Genomic DNA, 14,521 nt, shown 5'->3' on the forward strand with positions numbered 1-14,521 from the left:
GTATAATGAAAAGAGATCCAGAAACTAAAATATGCTAAGAACATTTCTAATCTAGTGTTTTGGGAATTTTGCTTACAACTCTTGCTTTTTTCATGACTTATCTACCTAATTCCAATAAACAGGGCATTACCAATGTAGCTATTAATATATCTTTTTTTACAAAATACTATAAAGATTTCATTTTTGATTGCAGGGCTGTAACTCCCAAATGAGCGCGTCAGAAGTCTCCTGTAGTGAAAGTACATCCTCCTGTCAGTCTCTTGAACATGGCTCAGTTCCAGAAATTCTCATTGGCCTGCTTTATAATGCCACAACTGGGAGACTATCAGCAGAAGTGATAAAAGGCAGCCACTTCAAAAACTTGGCAGCAAACAGACCACCCAGTGAGTGAAAAATATTTTTCTTAATTCTAGTGTTTTCTGTACTTATGAGACTCGCAGTGTAGGGGCTTCAGTCCTATCATTTAGTCTTAACCAATCAATGATGGTTTAATCATCAGCTAATCTGTTTCATGTTTTCTATTTCCAGCCATTTGGGAAGTAGAAAGATCTGAAATTCAAAATATTAATTGTAAGGTGGCAAGACTTTAACTTTTTCTGTGTCTGCAGAATGAATTAGCCCCATCATAGCCATTATCTTCTAATGCCAGAAAAAGTTACAGGTTTTTTTTAAAAGGTAGTAACACTCCACAAATATGATGACGAATGCTTATAGCTGTTGTTTTTAACTGAAGATCGATGTCATGTTTCCTGTCTGCATGCAGTACTATGAACTAATGTGTGTACTTCTATATTTTTCCTTCTTTTCTCCCTTAACAATTTAAGAAAAAACTGTTTCTTCACATTTTTCCTCCTTTAAAATTATCAATCAGTACTGCCAGCAGAATCTTTTCTTAAATGGAATGTGCTTTGCTTTTACCAGGACAAACAGAATAAGGAATAGTTTGATATTTATGCTCGATGCTAGGAAAGGAAGGCTAGATGGTGTAGATACCTCTGCCCTGTCTATATGCCTCTCACTCTTCTCTCTCCTGTCTCTCTCCCAGCTCAGGAGGCTGGGGATAGGTTATGCACAGAGAAATTGTCATGCAGTATACCTCCAAAATTGTTTATTGTGATCTGTGGAAATAAACTGGGAAAGTAGCAGCCTCTTTATATTTCTCTAAAATTAAAGCTGTTAATAACGGCCTAAACTCAAAATTTGAAAGGAAATCTTGAATAATAATGCGAACCTTAAATTTGTTTAACAATTTCTTACAGACTTGCTTGAAGCAATATTTCACTCCAAGTATCAAATAACTGTTGGAGGGGAAACTTTTTCCACCCTTGAATTAACTTTACTTCTAAATATCCTAAAAATTATTTTTTCAATCAAAGTGAAAAGTCATAAAAATATATTTAGTGTGCCCTCAGTAGTATTGGAAACCTCACTTCTTACATACATCATGCAATGTATCTGTGCCTTCATTAAACGTCAGAAGGCCAAAGTTAGATTTCTATTTCTACCCTTGGACGAGTGACCTAACTTCCCTAAGCCTGTTTCCTTATGTGTAAAATTAAGGTTGTGTTTCTCACAGGGTAACTGTGATACTCAAATCAGATAAAGGCACGTAAAAAGGATGGAATTATTATTTGTCCCCTTTTTCCTTTCAGAAGGAAACATTCAGAGGGTGGAAAAAAGCAATTACTAGAGTAAAGAGCTTTGGAAGTGTGACTTGGTTATCGTCATTAATCCACACTAGGAATGCAAACTCAAGTGGCCTGGGAAGTAACTTAAATGAGCAGAATTTGTAGATGAGAGAGAAGGAGCATGGAGAGGCCTGTGATAAATGCAGGGGTGCACACCCTGCCTTAAGACATTCAGATTCAAAATTTTTGAACATGGTCTATTATTTGGGGTTACATTTAGCCACAAGCTGTCAGTTTGCAATTCCTGCTTAGCTAATAGTTTAATTTTTTGACAAATCTTTAACTCGAAATGCTAGAAAGCAGCAGAATGAAATGACAGATTTGCCTTTCTGTCCTTGTTGCTGAACCCACTCTGATAGAAACAGAGAAACACTAATCAGAACTAAAATGAAGCAGGGGGTGGGTGGAGGTAGGGATGGACAATAAACAAGTTAAGAGAGATTTGCATCCACAACATAGAGTAGATCTATCAGGTTAAAGAATAGGTTATAGCAATTTCCATTATTTTAGAATTAGATCTTCAGTAGTAGGACAGTTCATGGTATTAGCTGGGAAGTAACTAGTAGGTAAATATAAGTCAACATTAAAACTAATTATATGAAGTAGAGTATTAATAAAGTAAAATATGACAATTTTATCAGTTTGTCTATTGTATATAAGATTGTGACCCTTCATATATACCTAGGTTCTAAATTTTGAACTATGTTATAGACTGACTAATCCAATTTTTATCCCAAAGGAACAGTGGTAACATTCAAGAACAAAAATTTTGGTAGTTCTATTTTATTTTGCATAACTTAATTTTATATTACATTGGGAGTAAAAAAAAAGTGTTTGAAGTGTTAAATATTGCATGGATAAACTTAAAAATTTAGAAAAATAATGATCCTTTAATGACTTTTATTCAGTCTTTTATGGTCCGATAATTTGCATGATTCTATGTTCAATGTGCTTTAGACCAAGAAAATGTCCTTATAAAGGTGTCCCCCTTTAAAACAGTGTAATTTTTGTTTAAGATGACACAATGACCTTAAAAATTCTCATTCCATGAAATTTACCCAACATACCCTTTTTTCAACCCTCTACCTGAATTAAAATGCTAAAGTTTTGTGTTCTTCCACTCCAGTGAACAGTGTTTCCTCTTTAATTCTAACCTTTGACCCTCTTTCACCCAACAATTGACATCTGGTCATTATTTCTTTTACTGCTTTCCACCCCCTGTTGTCAGATGGACTGTTCTGTTGTCTAAAACACTTGATAGGTGGACAGGTTTATATAATCCGAGGTGAGTTCCTGTAGAGGCTAATTGGATGTTGTCTTTTCATGCAAAAACAAAATACCCTAAAACTTGCCAGCAGTGAAGCTGTCCACCATGTTGATTTCCAAAAAAAATGCACATTTATTATCTGTGGTACTTTAAAGAAAACTAACTTAGAATTTATCTCTGATTATGGATGATGGTATTCAGAGTATCTATAAAACTAGCAAAACTTTTTAAATTAAAGGTTTATTTTTTCATTCATTATATTTTGACTCATAAGTAGAAATAGATATTTCATGAGAAATATTGCAATTTTCATTAAAATTAATTGAAATTTTGATACGAAGTACACATGATGGATCTACATGCTGAAGATAATTTGCATGAGTCTAAAGAACTTGAAAACACAGTTGTTTGAAAAGAGGGTTTATCTCCCAAGTAACCAGGTAATGAACTGTTATGTTTCACTTGGTACACTAAACATCACATCAATTTTTTTTTTTATAATTCATGAAAATAGTTAAAATACCATACCTAAAATTTCACATTAAATTGTGCCAAAAAGGAATCCTGTAGTATTTAACTATCCAAAAAGCACATTAAATGTATTCTTGCATGAAACCAGGAGAAAGTTTTACTTGATTTGCTAAACTTTGAGCCCTTAGTGCATTTGGCTTCATTTTGGCCCTTAAATGTTTTAAAAATATATTTAAAAACCACATCCATGCAGAGATTTTTTTGACATTTCATCCTAAGCTGTTTTGATGTCATCTTTGCATTCTTGTCTTTCTCTTTCCCTCCTTACCATTTGCCTTCATTTCTATTCGTTTGTTTATTCTTACACTCTGAAAGCACAGTGGAATGCTTTACAGTGTTGTGGCTAATTGAGCTTGCTAAGTGTTTATTAATGCTATGATGTCCTGCTTAGTGAAGCTAAATGGGGGTGGGGATGGGAAGGGCGGGTAGTGGGAGGTCAAGGATGGGGGTGGGAGGGTGGAGGAAGGATTATGAGGTATACCTTTAAATTCTAACTCTAATGTAGAAATAGTGAGGTTAAGATATTATTACCCCCAAAAGATTTGATGCCTACTTAGCATTCTCTGTACTTGTCACATTTTATTATCATTTAATCAAAATGGAATTATTGGATTTCTACTAAACATGGTATACACCATATCCTTATAAAGTATAAACACTTAATCTTCTCAGCAAGTGTTACAAGAAAGATGTTTTGAGTTTGTTTCAAATATCTGTGGTATGTTGTTTTTTTCTATAGATACATATGTTAAATTAACTCTACTGAATTCCATGGGTCAAGAGATGTCCAAATGCAAGACATCCATCCGCAGAGGGCAGCCAAATCCAGTATACAAGGAAACGTTTGTTTTTCAAGTGGCCCTATTTCAACTCTCTGATGTGACACTCATACTGTCTGTGTATAACAAACGCAGCATGAAAAGAAAAGAGATGATAGGCTGGATTTCTTTAGGTCTGAACAGCTCTGGAGAAGAGGAACTCAATCACTGGACTGAAATGAAAGAGTCGAAAGGACAGCAAGTATGTAGATGGCACGCGTTGCTAGAGTCGTGATGACTAGGATTAATGAGCAATTGCAGTTCAAGGCAGGGTCATTTCTGAGTACAACATTACTCTTCTTACCTAGTCACCATGGGAAGATCTATTCTTTGAAGAATCGTCTTTAACATTCTACCCAAATGCTTTAAATTCTGTGGAAAGAACATCTAATACGGACATAAATGAAGAAAAGAAGTGTCTCTAGTAGAGCTTGTTTGAGAAAATGAGAAACTTTCATCTTTCTTAAACTGACAATCCTCCAGAACTTTAAGAGCATCGTTTTGGTTTGAAGTTAATTTTACTCTAGCAAAAGAGCCAATAATTTTATGAAAAATCAAAATTATAAATGATTTTGAAAATCAGAATTTTTAGTTACAGCACCCTTTTAGGTCACCCTACATATACACAGGACAAATTTTGACTGGCTCATCCCTGGTGTTCGTAATGTTCTTTAATATGCGAAAGTCATTCTCCAGCGTTGTCAGTCAGATCTAATGGTGAAAGGTTTCAATCACATTGAAAATCATTTTATTTCAGATATTTTCCCTTTGTGCACTTAGTTTTGTTGTGCCTCAGTTCTTCTCAATAGCACTAAATCTAAGTGCAAGCAAGTATTCATTTTCATAAGGGAATGTTTTTTATGTGTTATTTTAAGAAAAGCTCACTTCTTCATTTGCCTCTGATTTTGCCTGATCCAAAGAGACCAAGTTACGGTACTGGTCCCTTGCAAGTCTTCTAGACAGGTTGTACTGTAGACCATGTAACTTTCTGTTGAAAGCACTTCCTGTATTCTTGTATTCCAATGTAGGAAGCTAATAGAGCAGGACTTCACTTTAAAATCTCTTTCAATGGTTGACTCTTTAAAATTGTAATAACGTGAAAATACATTTTTTACAAACTAAAAAAATATAGTGAATAAGCTGTTGAAAATTGAAAACAATTCAAGTTAAAGAAAATTTTAATCATCTGCTCTGAGTATTTAGTAACCAACACTGCATAAAGCAGGTAGCATTCAAATAAGAAACAGTTCTCTTCACTCTTACTTCAATTTGTATTTGTGATCTAAAGACTCTCCAGTTCTAAGTGTGAATCAGAACATCATGTTAAAAACAGTTCTGAGATTCCTTAAGAAGTTTCTAGTGACTTGTGACTAGATTTTTTGAGATTTACAGGTACGTTCTTCAGCGTGATGTCATCCTGTGCCTTCCATGTAAGTTAAATTTGCTCATACAGCTTGAAAGTTGTATTTGCAAAATTAGGCCTTCAATTTTTATAAATGTGAAGATTAGATTCCTCAAAACAGTGTCACAAGATCTTTATTTCCTCAGAAGTATGTAAAAGTTGTATAATGTGCTAATTTTTTTAAATGGCAAGGCATTTGTTGTTTTTATATTTAGGAACTCTGATTACCAGGAATATTATAAGCTGTTTTCTTTTTAATTTTGCTTCTTATCCAATATATAATTTTATGCATATACTTTATTAAATAGAATATGTTTTTTATATATGAGAAATATTTTTTTTCTCTTTCTAATTTCTAGTTAAATTAGAAACATACTATTTACCAATTACTAAAAAGCGGTATATCATTGTTCCTAGTCCCAACTAAGTACTATGTATTATTATAAGCTAGAACTTGTTATTACCATAATAACAAAACCATGCATAGATATTATTACTTCAGCTTGGCTGTACTGAAAGGCCTTAAAAGAAACCCAAAAGGACAGTGAACTCCTAATATTTTTTAGTTTAAAAAATGGCAGCTCTATGCATTCATACATATGAGTTATATGATAAAATACAAATGCCGTATCAGGTGACATGGGGTTTAAGAATGTGTGTTAGAGAGTTGCATTAAAGGGAAAAATCTATTCTTTTATTATTACATTAATGAGCATTTTCCAGGGTTTTATAAATGAGTTAGGTTATAAAGTTAAAACAAGAATAAAATGACAGAATATCGCATGAAAGTATTTTTAGCAACAGTTATGCAAAGAGATTGGAAGGGGGGCAGTAGATTTTACTGCGAAATTGGTTTTAGGCATTTGATGCTGCAAGTATCTTTTCTGGCTTTGAAACAACTAACTGCATTGCTAACAACTGGGATCGCCCTAATAATAAAAAGAGTCTTATCTGTAGCTGTAACAAAGCCTAATCAAATACATATGAGACCAGCTTGGTGCTTTCTCCTACAGCAAGGAAAAGAACACTAACTAAATGTTATTTGTTAAATCTGTCTTTCTTCAGACTATGCCCAGAATTGTGTGTGTGTGCTTGGATACATCCTTAGGGGTTTATCTGGTCTGAGTATATCAAATCCGGTATGGCCTAAAATTTAATCAACAATTTTTAAATATTTCAAGAAAGACCCTACCTCCACCCCAGCTGCCAAGTCCTCAAAGATTATGAAGTGTATGTATGTGTATCTGTATACACACACACACATGCCTATACACACAACATATATATACAATATGTATATGTGTGTGTGTGTGTATATATACATATATATATGTATTTGTATAGGTGAAGGTGCCCTGGCTTTCTCAGCTAACTAAATAGAAAAGCATTTATCAAGTTTATGGATTATTTTTCTCCTCCGTATGTTTACGAGAAATTATATTTGGTTTTGGGTGCTATTTGCTGCCATTCTCCTCCACACACAGCAAAATATATATCTTTTTATCCTTTGGATTGACACAGCTTAGAGTAATTACTCCCCCAAATTTGTCTCTTATTTTAGAAAAAGATTAAATAGGGCTTAAGAGACCCACTCACTCTACTGAATCTAACGTACGAGACAGTACTACTGCTCTTTTGTGTGCTTGGATTTGCATGAAAGCTTAAAGGCAAAATATTGTATCTTAGCAATTAAAGCAAATAGGGGCCCACTGGTGGGCAGCAGGTGTTGTCTGAGAAACTTGAGAAAGATAACCCACTTTCTTATTTTCCTCTTAAAATCCCCTAAGTTTTATAATAAAATGAGATAGTCCAAATACAGCGACTGACTGGCATTCATGGGAGCTCCTGAGCATGGAATTACAAGTTTTATTTGTCTCCCAAATGAGCTGCAACATGTAGTTGTTTATTACTGCCCAGGAAGCAAAGTATATTTTATTTTAGTTTTATTTTTTATTTATTTATTTTTTGCGGTACGCGGGCCTCTCACTGTTGTGGCCTCTCCCGTTGCGGAGCACAGGCTCCGGACGCGCAGGCTCAGCGGCCATGGCTCAAGGGCCCAGCCGCTCCGCGGCATGTGGGATCTTCCCGGACCGGGGCCCGAACCCGCCTCCCCTGCATCGGCAGGCGGACTGTCAGCCACTGCGCCACCAGGGAAGCCCGCAAAGTGTATTTTAAATCAGAAAAGAATTTGTTTAGTATATCCTCTTACCTTTAAGAAGTTTTCTTCCGTAATCTTATGCCTTCTTTACTATTCGCATTTTGTGTGAAATCTCTTTGCGTATTTTCTTACTGTGCATTCAGTGAATTCTCAATAATGTTGTATTTAGTGACAAAAATAATAAACTGAATCACAATTTTTAAAAAAGAAAAACCAGTGAGAAAATATCTAAACTACCCTTATTAATACATACATGTTTAAGTGTAGGGCCTGGTAGGGCACTTTCATCTAGTCTAGTTCAGAAGCCCAGGGCTATATGTTAAATCATTTTCTTCATACCATCATCATTTTCACTTATCTAGTGAATCAGAAGCATAATCAATGCTTGCAAAAGGAAGGTAGAACCAGTGGGGCAAGAGTTCATAGAACTGAGGGTGTTCTTTAAGATGGAGATAGAGATCAAATGATATCATAGTTTTTCAAGTGAACGGAGAGATAGGCTATTTGAAAGTGTAAACTTTAGATGAAACTACAACAGCAGTCACCAACAAATTTTTCAAGGTCTCTATCCAGCTGTTAATGGCGATAACACAAATTCACTTCCATGAAATTGCCATTTGCCTACATAAACTAGATAGTCTACTCATAGAGATTTTTCTCATTGATAGCTATTATTCGGAAGTTTTCATTTTTTTTTCCATTTTACTGTCCCCAGTTCACCCATGACCTACACTGGAGGTGGCCATCAGTATCATCGTCACCAACCAAACTCAATATTGAGCACAAGGTTAAACGTACTATGGAGCACTTTTCTTAAATTCACTTTAAAACATCATCTGTATCCACCAAAATGTCTAATAATGATGATGGTAACCGCTATAATTTAGTAAGGTCTAGCACAATAATTTATTATTTTGATTCTCACAACAGTGGTATGAGGTAAATGATATTATCAACATTTTATAGATGAAGAAACTGCAGGATAGAGGTTAAACAGACTTGCCTAAGGTCATCCAGTAAGTAAATAATAGAACTGGGATTAGAGCCCACATATACATTACTCTAAAACCTATATTATACATATTGCAATTGCATCCCTCTTTACTAGTTGCAAGAAAAAACAGGACAACATTATATTCATCAGTAATCCCACCCACTTTAATTGGATGGCAGCACTAGAAAAAGAGAAGGAAAAAACAGAGCTTGGGAAAGAGAAATACCAGGCAAAGAAGAAAAGAAGATTAGAGGGGTTTTTTGTCTTCTGGGGACACAGATGGTACTTTTGTGTCATACTTTGTAGATGACATATTTTCAAAGGCTTGGGGATTAATTTACTTCTGCCAGTTTACCCTATACTTACTTATATTCTGAAAGTGTATTAATCAATTTGTTCTCTTCCTTGTCCACTGTTGGGAATCCAAAATACTTTAATTGTACATGATCCCCTTTCTGCCCTACGAAGTGGATAGCCTGTGTCCATGAACACGTATCTTGCCCATACCAGTGGTGAAAGGAAAGACTTGTCTTCCTCTGCACTCTGATTGCAATTTAAATTGCTTCTCTACCCTTTCTTAAGGTTTAACTGGATTACAGCTAATTTTATTACATATGTCTCTCCCCTCGGTAGTACTTAATGCTTTATCTTGTTATCTTTATGTGCCCCTTGTTCATAGTAGGCACACTATAAATATTGACTAAACTAAATTCCCTACGGAGGAAATCAATAATACTGTTATATGGCTCAATATTTATGAATCTTATGCATGGATTTATTTATGTCTTCATTAGTACCTACTATGTACCATGTATTTTTCTAAGTGCTACAAATGCAGAGATAACAAATTGGGTAGACAAAGTCTTTGCCCTAATGGAGCTTGCATGCTAAGGTGGGGATAGCCACAGAATGATGTAACTTTAGCACAGGAGTACAATGTGGAGTTCAGAAAAATCTTCCTGGAGAAAATAACCCCTGGGTTGGGTCTTAGAGAATAAATACAGATTAGACTCCCATCAAGGAACTTATTCTCTCCAAGGGCAAAATTTAAAACAGTGGTTCCCAAATTATAGTGTGTTTAAGAATTATTTTGAGAGCTTAATTTGTATTCCAAAGCCCCACCTCCAGAGATTCTATTTCATTTGGTCTGGAGTGGAGCCCAAGAATCTACATTTTATTAAGCTCCCCAGGAAATTCTGTCTGTGAGGCACTGGTACAGAATATTGAGCTCATTATATAGAATTATTGGCAGCTGTCTAACCATAGATTAGTTCTTCAAGTGTGATAGTGATAAAGAAGAGCAAGATTAAGACTAGGATTAGTGCTGTTGATGTGTGTGTGTGTGTGTGTGTGTGTGTGTGTGTGTGTATGTGCGCTGCCTTAAAGAGAAAGATATTTAATGAGAAATTAAAAGTGATACTTAATTATGAGCTCCTGTGCATTCACATTCAAGATAACTTTTTCAAAGTGTTTCATGGTATAATAAATTCTATTGTGTTAGTTTTATGATTCCTGAAAATTACTTTGGATTATTTTCAAATATTTCCTTCCAAACTGTCTTTACAATGATAGACACAAGGCAAAGAGAGAGTCTGAGGAAGGTGTTTACCTAGTACATCTGTCAATATTCTAAATGAAATAAGGCTGACCTTTAAGTATGTATAGTGGCAGCCATAAGTGGTGGCGTTTTTCATTCTTGTGTATAGTAAGCTTTCTTGTCTTTTGTCATCATCCTGCATGGCTTCATTGTCATTACACTCAGCAGACGAACCTCATTCCTGTACTCATTCCTGGATTCTTCACTAGAAATAGCAATGTTTCTATCACTTCTGCTCTGATCTCTATTTCCTTGATTGCTTGGCTCTTTCTTAGGGTCTTTTATTTCAAGTAACAAGTTCATACAGCAGCCTCAAGTCCTCCTTTTTCTCTAAAAATAAATGCCGTATATAGGTTCATCTGAGTTCCTATTTCCCCTCATTTATAATGTAGGCATACCTCCTTCTCTGGTGTAATATTTTGCATGAATGTATTTTACATTTTGAAAGTATTTTTCCCAACAAATATCTGTGATTAACCCACTGAAAAATGAGGTTATTTGAATTTTGAAATAATATGGTATGGAATTAGGCTGTTTCGTGACTGCTGCTGTATCATTGTGTTTGGTCCGATTATAGCTTGAAATCTGGTTAACATAATCTTAACGTGAAAGAGTTTGATAAACTTGAATTATTAGTCCATTATCAAAAATGAATGTAAGAATCTTGCTTTATTTTCCTCCTAATAGACAAGTATGTATCTTGCTTAAAATGTTCCTTCTTTCTTCCTCCCACACTTTTTTCCCCAGTCCTATTCATGTACATTCACACTGGAATTCTGAGTTCATCACAGCTGCATAATTCCTAACAAAAAGTGATACCCTGACTTTTTTCATTTTAATCACATGTGCTGGATACTAGAGAGGACTGGATAGGTTTTCTCAGAGACTAGAGAGAGAGCAAAGCATGACCCTCTTTAGTCATTAAGTTTCTTGTATCTCTTGTGATGGTTGCTGTTGTTGCTGTGCACCTAATCTTGAATAGTGTGAAGTTCCCTAATATCATGCTGTATGGGTTGGGAGCAGAGAAGGAAATTTGATTATTAATCTAACAAAAATATGGCATAATTTTATTGTACATAAAATTAGTACATAAAAATTTCTAAATAATTATGAGAACAAAGTCACTGATGTGGCAGTAGTTTTGCAAGATGTTTGACGTTATTTCAATGTCATTTTGACAGTCTGCATCTCAAATTGTCCTATTATTTCAGGATCCTTTTTCACTCTTTTTTTATTATTCTGATGACTGTTTGATATTTGAGTTTGTCTTTTAAATATTCAAGACTATTTTTAAAAGAAAAAACCTAACACCTTTCTGTTTCTTCCTTTAACATGTGATCTCTCACCTGACACTTTTTGTGATTAAAATGAATACCCAACAGATGAAATATAATACTCTATTATACACTGAAAAAATAATTATCTGAAATTTGTTTATATATTCAGGTATTGCTTGAATGCTTATTTCCATAAATCTAAGCGGTTAATATTAAATATGGCTATTGTATTCAATGAGAAAATAGGGATTTTTCCCTTATCTCTGAGATTTATTGTCTCTCTTGGCTTTTACATCTGGTTGAAGGCTGTGAACCTCTTGCCAGCACTTCATTTGTCAATTTCTGAGTGTGCTCACCTCCTCCAGATGGTATTATTTTTGGTAACAACCAAACCTTTTATACCCTCAGGGTTGGTCCTTACCAGTGATTCCTGTTCATAACCCCCATTAATGTTGATGAAAGTAATACATAAGCACCAGTAGAAGAAAAGACCCCTAAAGTGTAAAGGATCAATATCTTAGCACTCTGGTATAAGATGACCCCGTTAATACCTCAGTATGATTTCAGTCGTAATGGAGTGGAAGCCAACTTCTTGGAAATGAGATTTTCGATCATTATATCGTAAATTCTCTCCTTTTGGTCTTCTCTCTTCCTCCTCTAGCTTGAACATTCTTTTTATTTTAAATTTTGTGAGAAAGCCTTTTCTAAATTCCTGGTTTTAAAATTGTTCATGTTGACTTAACTGGGCACTTTCATAATTAAAAAGGAAAACTGAAGTAGATAGTGTCATTGGAAGGCTTTGGGCAGGGAGGGTGCTTGTTCTTGTTGGGGCATTCTGTTTGCATAAATATTGAGAATATTTACAACATTCTATAATTATGTCGCATTTGTTTTGTGAGGGGAGACCAGGGTAGCTTTTACATATAAATTGGCTCTCTTAGTATTTACGTATATTTTAACAGTCATTTGAAACACAGCTAGGAAATAATGGTGACATTTCCAACAGTATTTTGCAATTATAAATATTACTTTAAATTTACTCAGAGAAAATTTCCAGTAGTAGCTTGCATTACAAAGTTAATTTATAATGTTTCTACATAATTTTATTGAGATGAGTTTTCTTTTTGTGGTGAAAATAATATAGTGGCAACAATTTTGAGGAATCTTTAAAGCTGTCACAGAGGGGATAGCCAAACTTTGGCTGGATTTTTACTAGAATTTTGAAATAAGAAAATGTATCAATATTACTTTTCAGTTCAATTAGTCTTGATGAGAAACAGTTATTATATGGGCTTTAAGGGTCTTGATAAATGTTGGCATCTGTTCTTTTTCTAAAACTCATGATGGTCATCACTGCTCAGTACTCTTACATTGTGTTTTATTTGTCAAAATAATGTAATTTTTATGGAAAACTCAATTAGTGGAATCTTTTATTCAGTATTCCCTTATTTTCTTTCCTTCTTCCTTTCCTCTTTCATTCTTTCTTTCTTTTTGAGGCAAGAAGCTTAATAGTATAGTTTCTACAGAGCTTTCTTACTTATTTTTCTAATAATGTATATAACAGCGTGATGAAGTTTTAATGCTCTATGAGCAAAATACTCTATTAAACAACCTGAAGAAATGCACTGCTGATTAACATTTCCTTTGGTCTTAAATTGTCTCCAAATATTTTCTAGTGATTCTATACCATGAATGGATCTTACTAATATAGCGTCTGTGTGGTTATCAACAGTGTTGTATAATTGTCACATATTAATTTGCATTTTTGATTAAAAATATAAACAGATGTGTGTGTGAAACAACCCATTTTATAGAATGAGCATATATCTAACCATTTTCATGTAATTGAAAATGTGCTGTATGTTGCATTTTTTTTCTCATGTCAACTTTTCTACTATCTATACACCGATTGTCTCGGTGCCTTTTTCCTTTTGTATAATTGTATTACTTAAAGAAATTGCTGACGTCTGTGTAAACAATGTAAAAACTGTTAAAATTATTAATCCAAGGAGATTTTAATGGCAGTTTAATTTTCCAGAGAATAAATTTTTGTGTGGGTTACAAGTTACTTTTCTTCACCTTTCTGTAAGAAATCTCTTTACATTTTAGTGCTCGTTTGGAATTAGTAAGCATCTGACTTCTCTGATGATGATACACAAAAATCAGCCTGAATTCTTATCGACAAATAAGTGTTACTGTGACTGTTACACAAAATAAAATGTCAGTTCCATAAGCAGATATCAAGTGGATATATGTAGATGTTATTCAGATCTTGAGTTTGAAAGGAATCTTATTTAAATGTGCTATAAAATATTGCTATCAAAATGTTTGGGTCATATTATTTTCTTTAATTCTAAGTCAAATCTGACATGCAAAGAAAATAGACTACAAACAAATTTAAACATTTTAAAATAAACTCCTTTAAAGTTTTCAAATCAGGAATAAAACTAAGTAGCTTTAAAGTGATCATAGTGTCTTTAGCTGCAGTATGCATACATATACACTGTTATCTAGCCTCCTCTTTCATTTAATGTGAACTTGTCATAATTCATATGAGTATTGTCATTCTGTTTAACAAAATCATTTTCTATTTGGCAAGAATAGTTTCTTGATTTTTAATTCTTTTTTAATTAGGTAGTTATTGTATGTTTCCCAAAGACCTTGAATTTAGATGTTTTTCATATTTCATTCCCTTGTCCATTTTATTTCCAGCAAGAAAGACTTATAAGAACAGACTTAACAAGTACTATTTTCCATATTCAAAAGAGTTTAAACTTCTAGTGCTCTAA

At 34.1% G+C, this 14,521-nt stretch overlaps 1 protein-coding gene across 1 annotated transcript in view; it reads left to right on the forward strand.

The window, feature by feature from the left end:
* The window catches only part of SYT14 (synaptotagmin 14), a 156,272-nt gene extending 142,472 nt beyond the window's left edge, over positions 1 to 13,800 (forward strand). Inside the window, 2 exon segments of the mRNA XM_049701418.1 lie at positions 194 to 383; positions 4,226 to 13,800. Of these exon segments, the coding sequence (XP_049557375.1) occupies positions 194 to 383; positions 4,226 to 4,539 (504 nt within the window). The 3' untranslated portion in view covers positions 4,540 to 13,800.
* Positions 13,801 to 14,521: the final 721 nt, after the last annotated feature.

The sequence above is a fragment of the Orcinus orca genome, chromosome 1 (assembly GCF_937001465.1).
Source record: "Orcinus orca chromosome 1, mOrcOrc1.1, whole genome shotgun sequence".
In the NCBI taxonomy this organism is placed as follows: Eukaryota; Metazoa; Chordata; class Mammalia; order Artiodactyla; family Delphinidae; genus Orcinus; species Orcinus orca.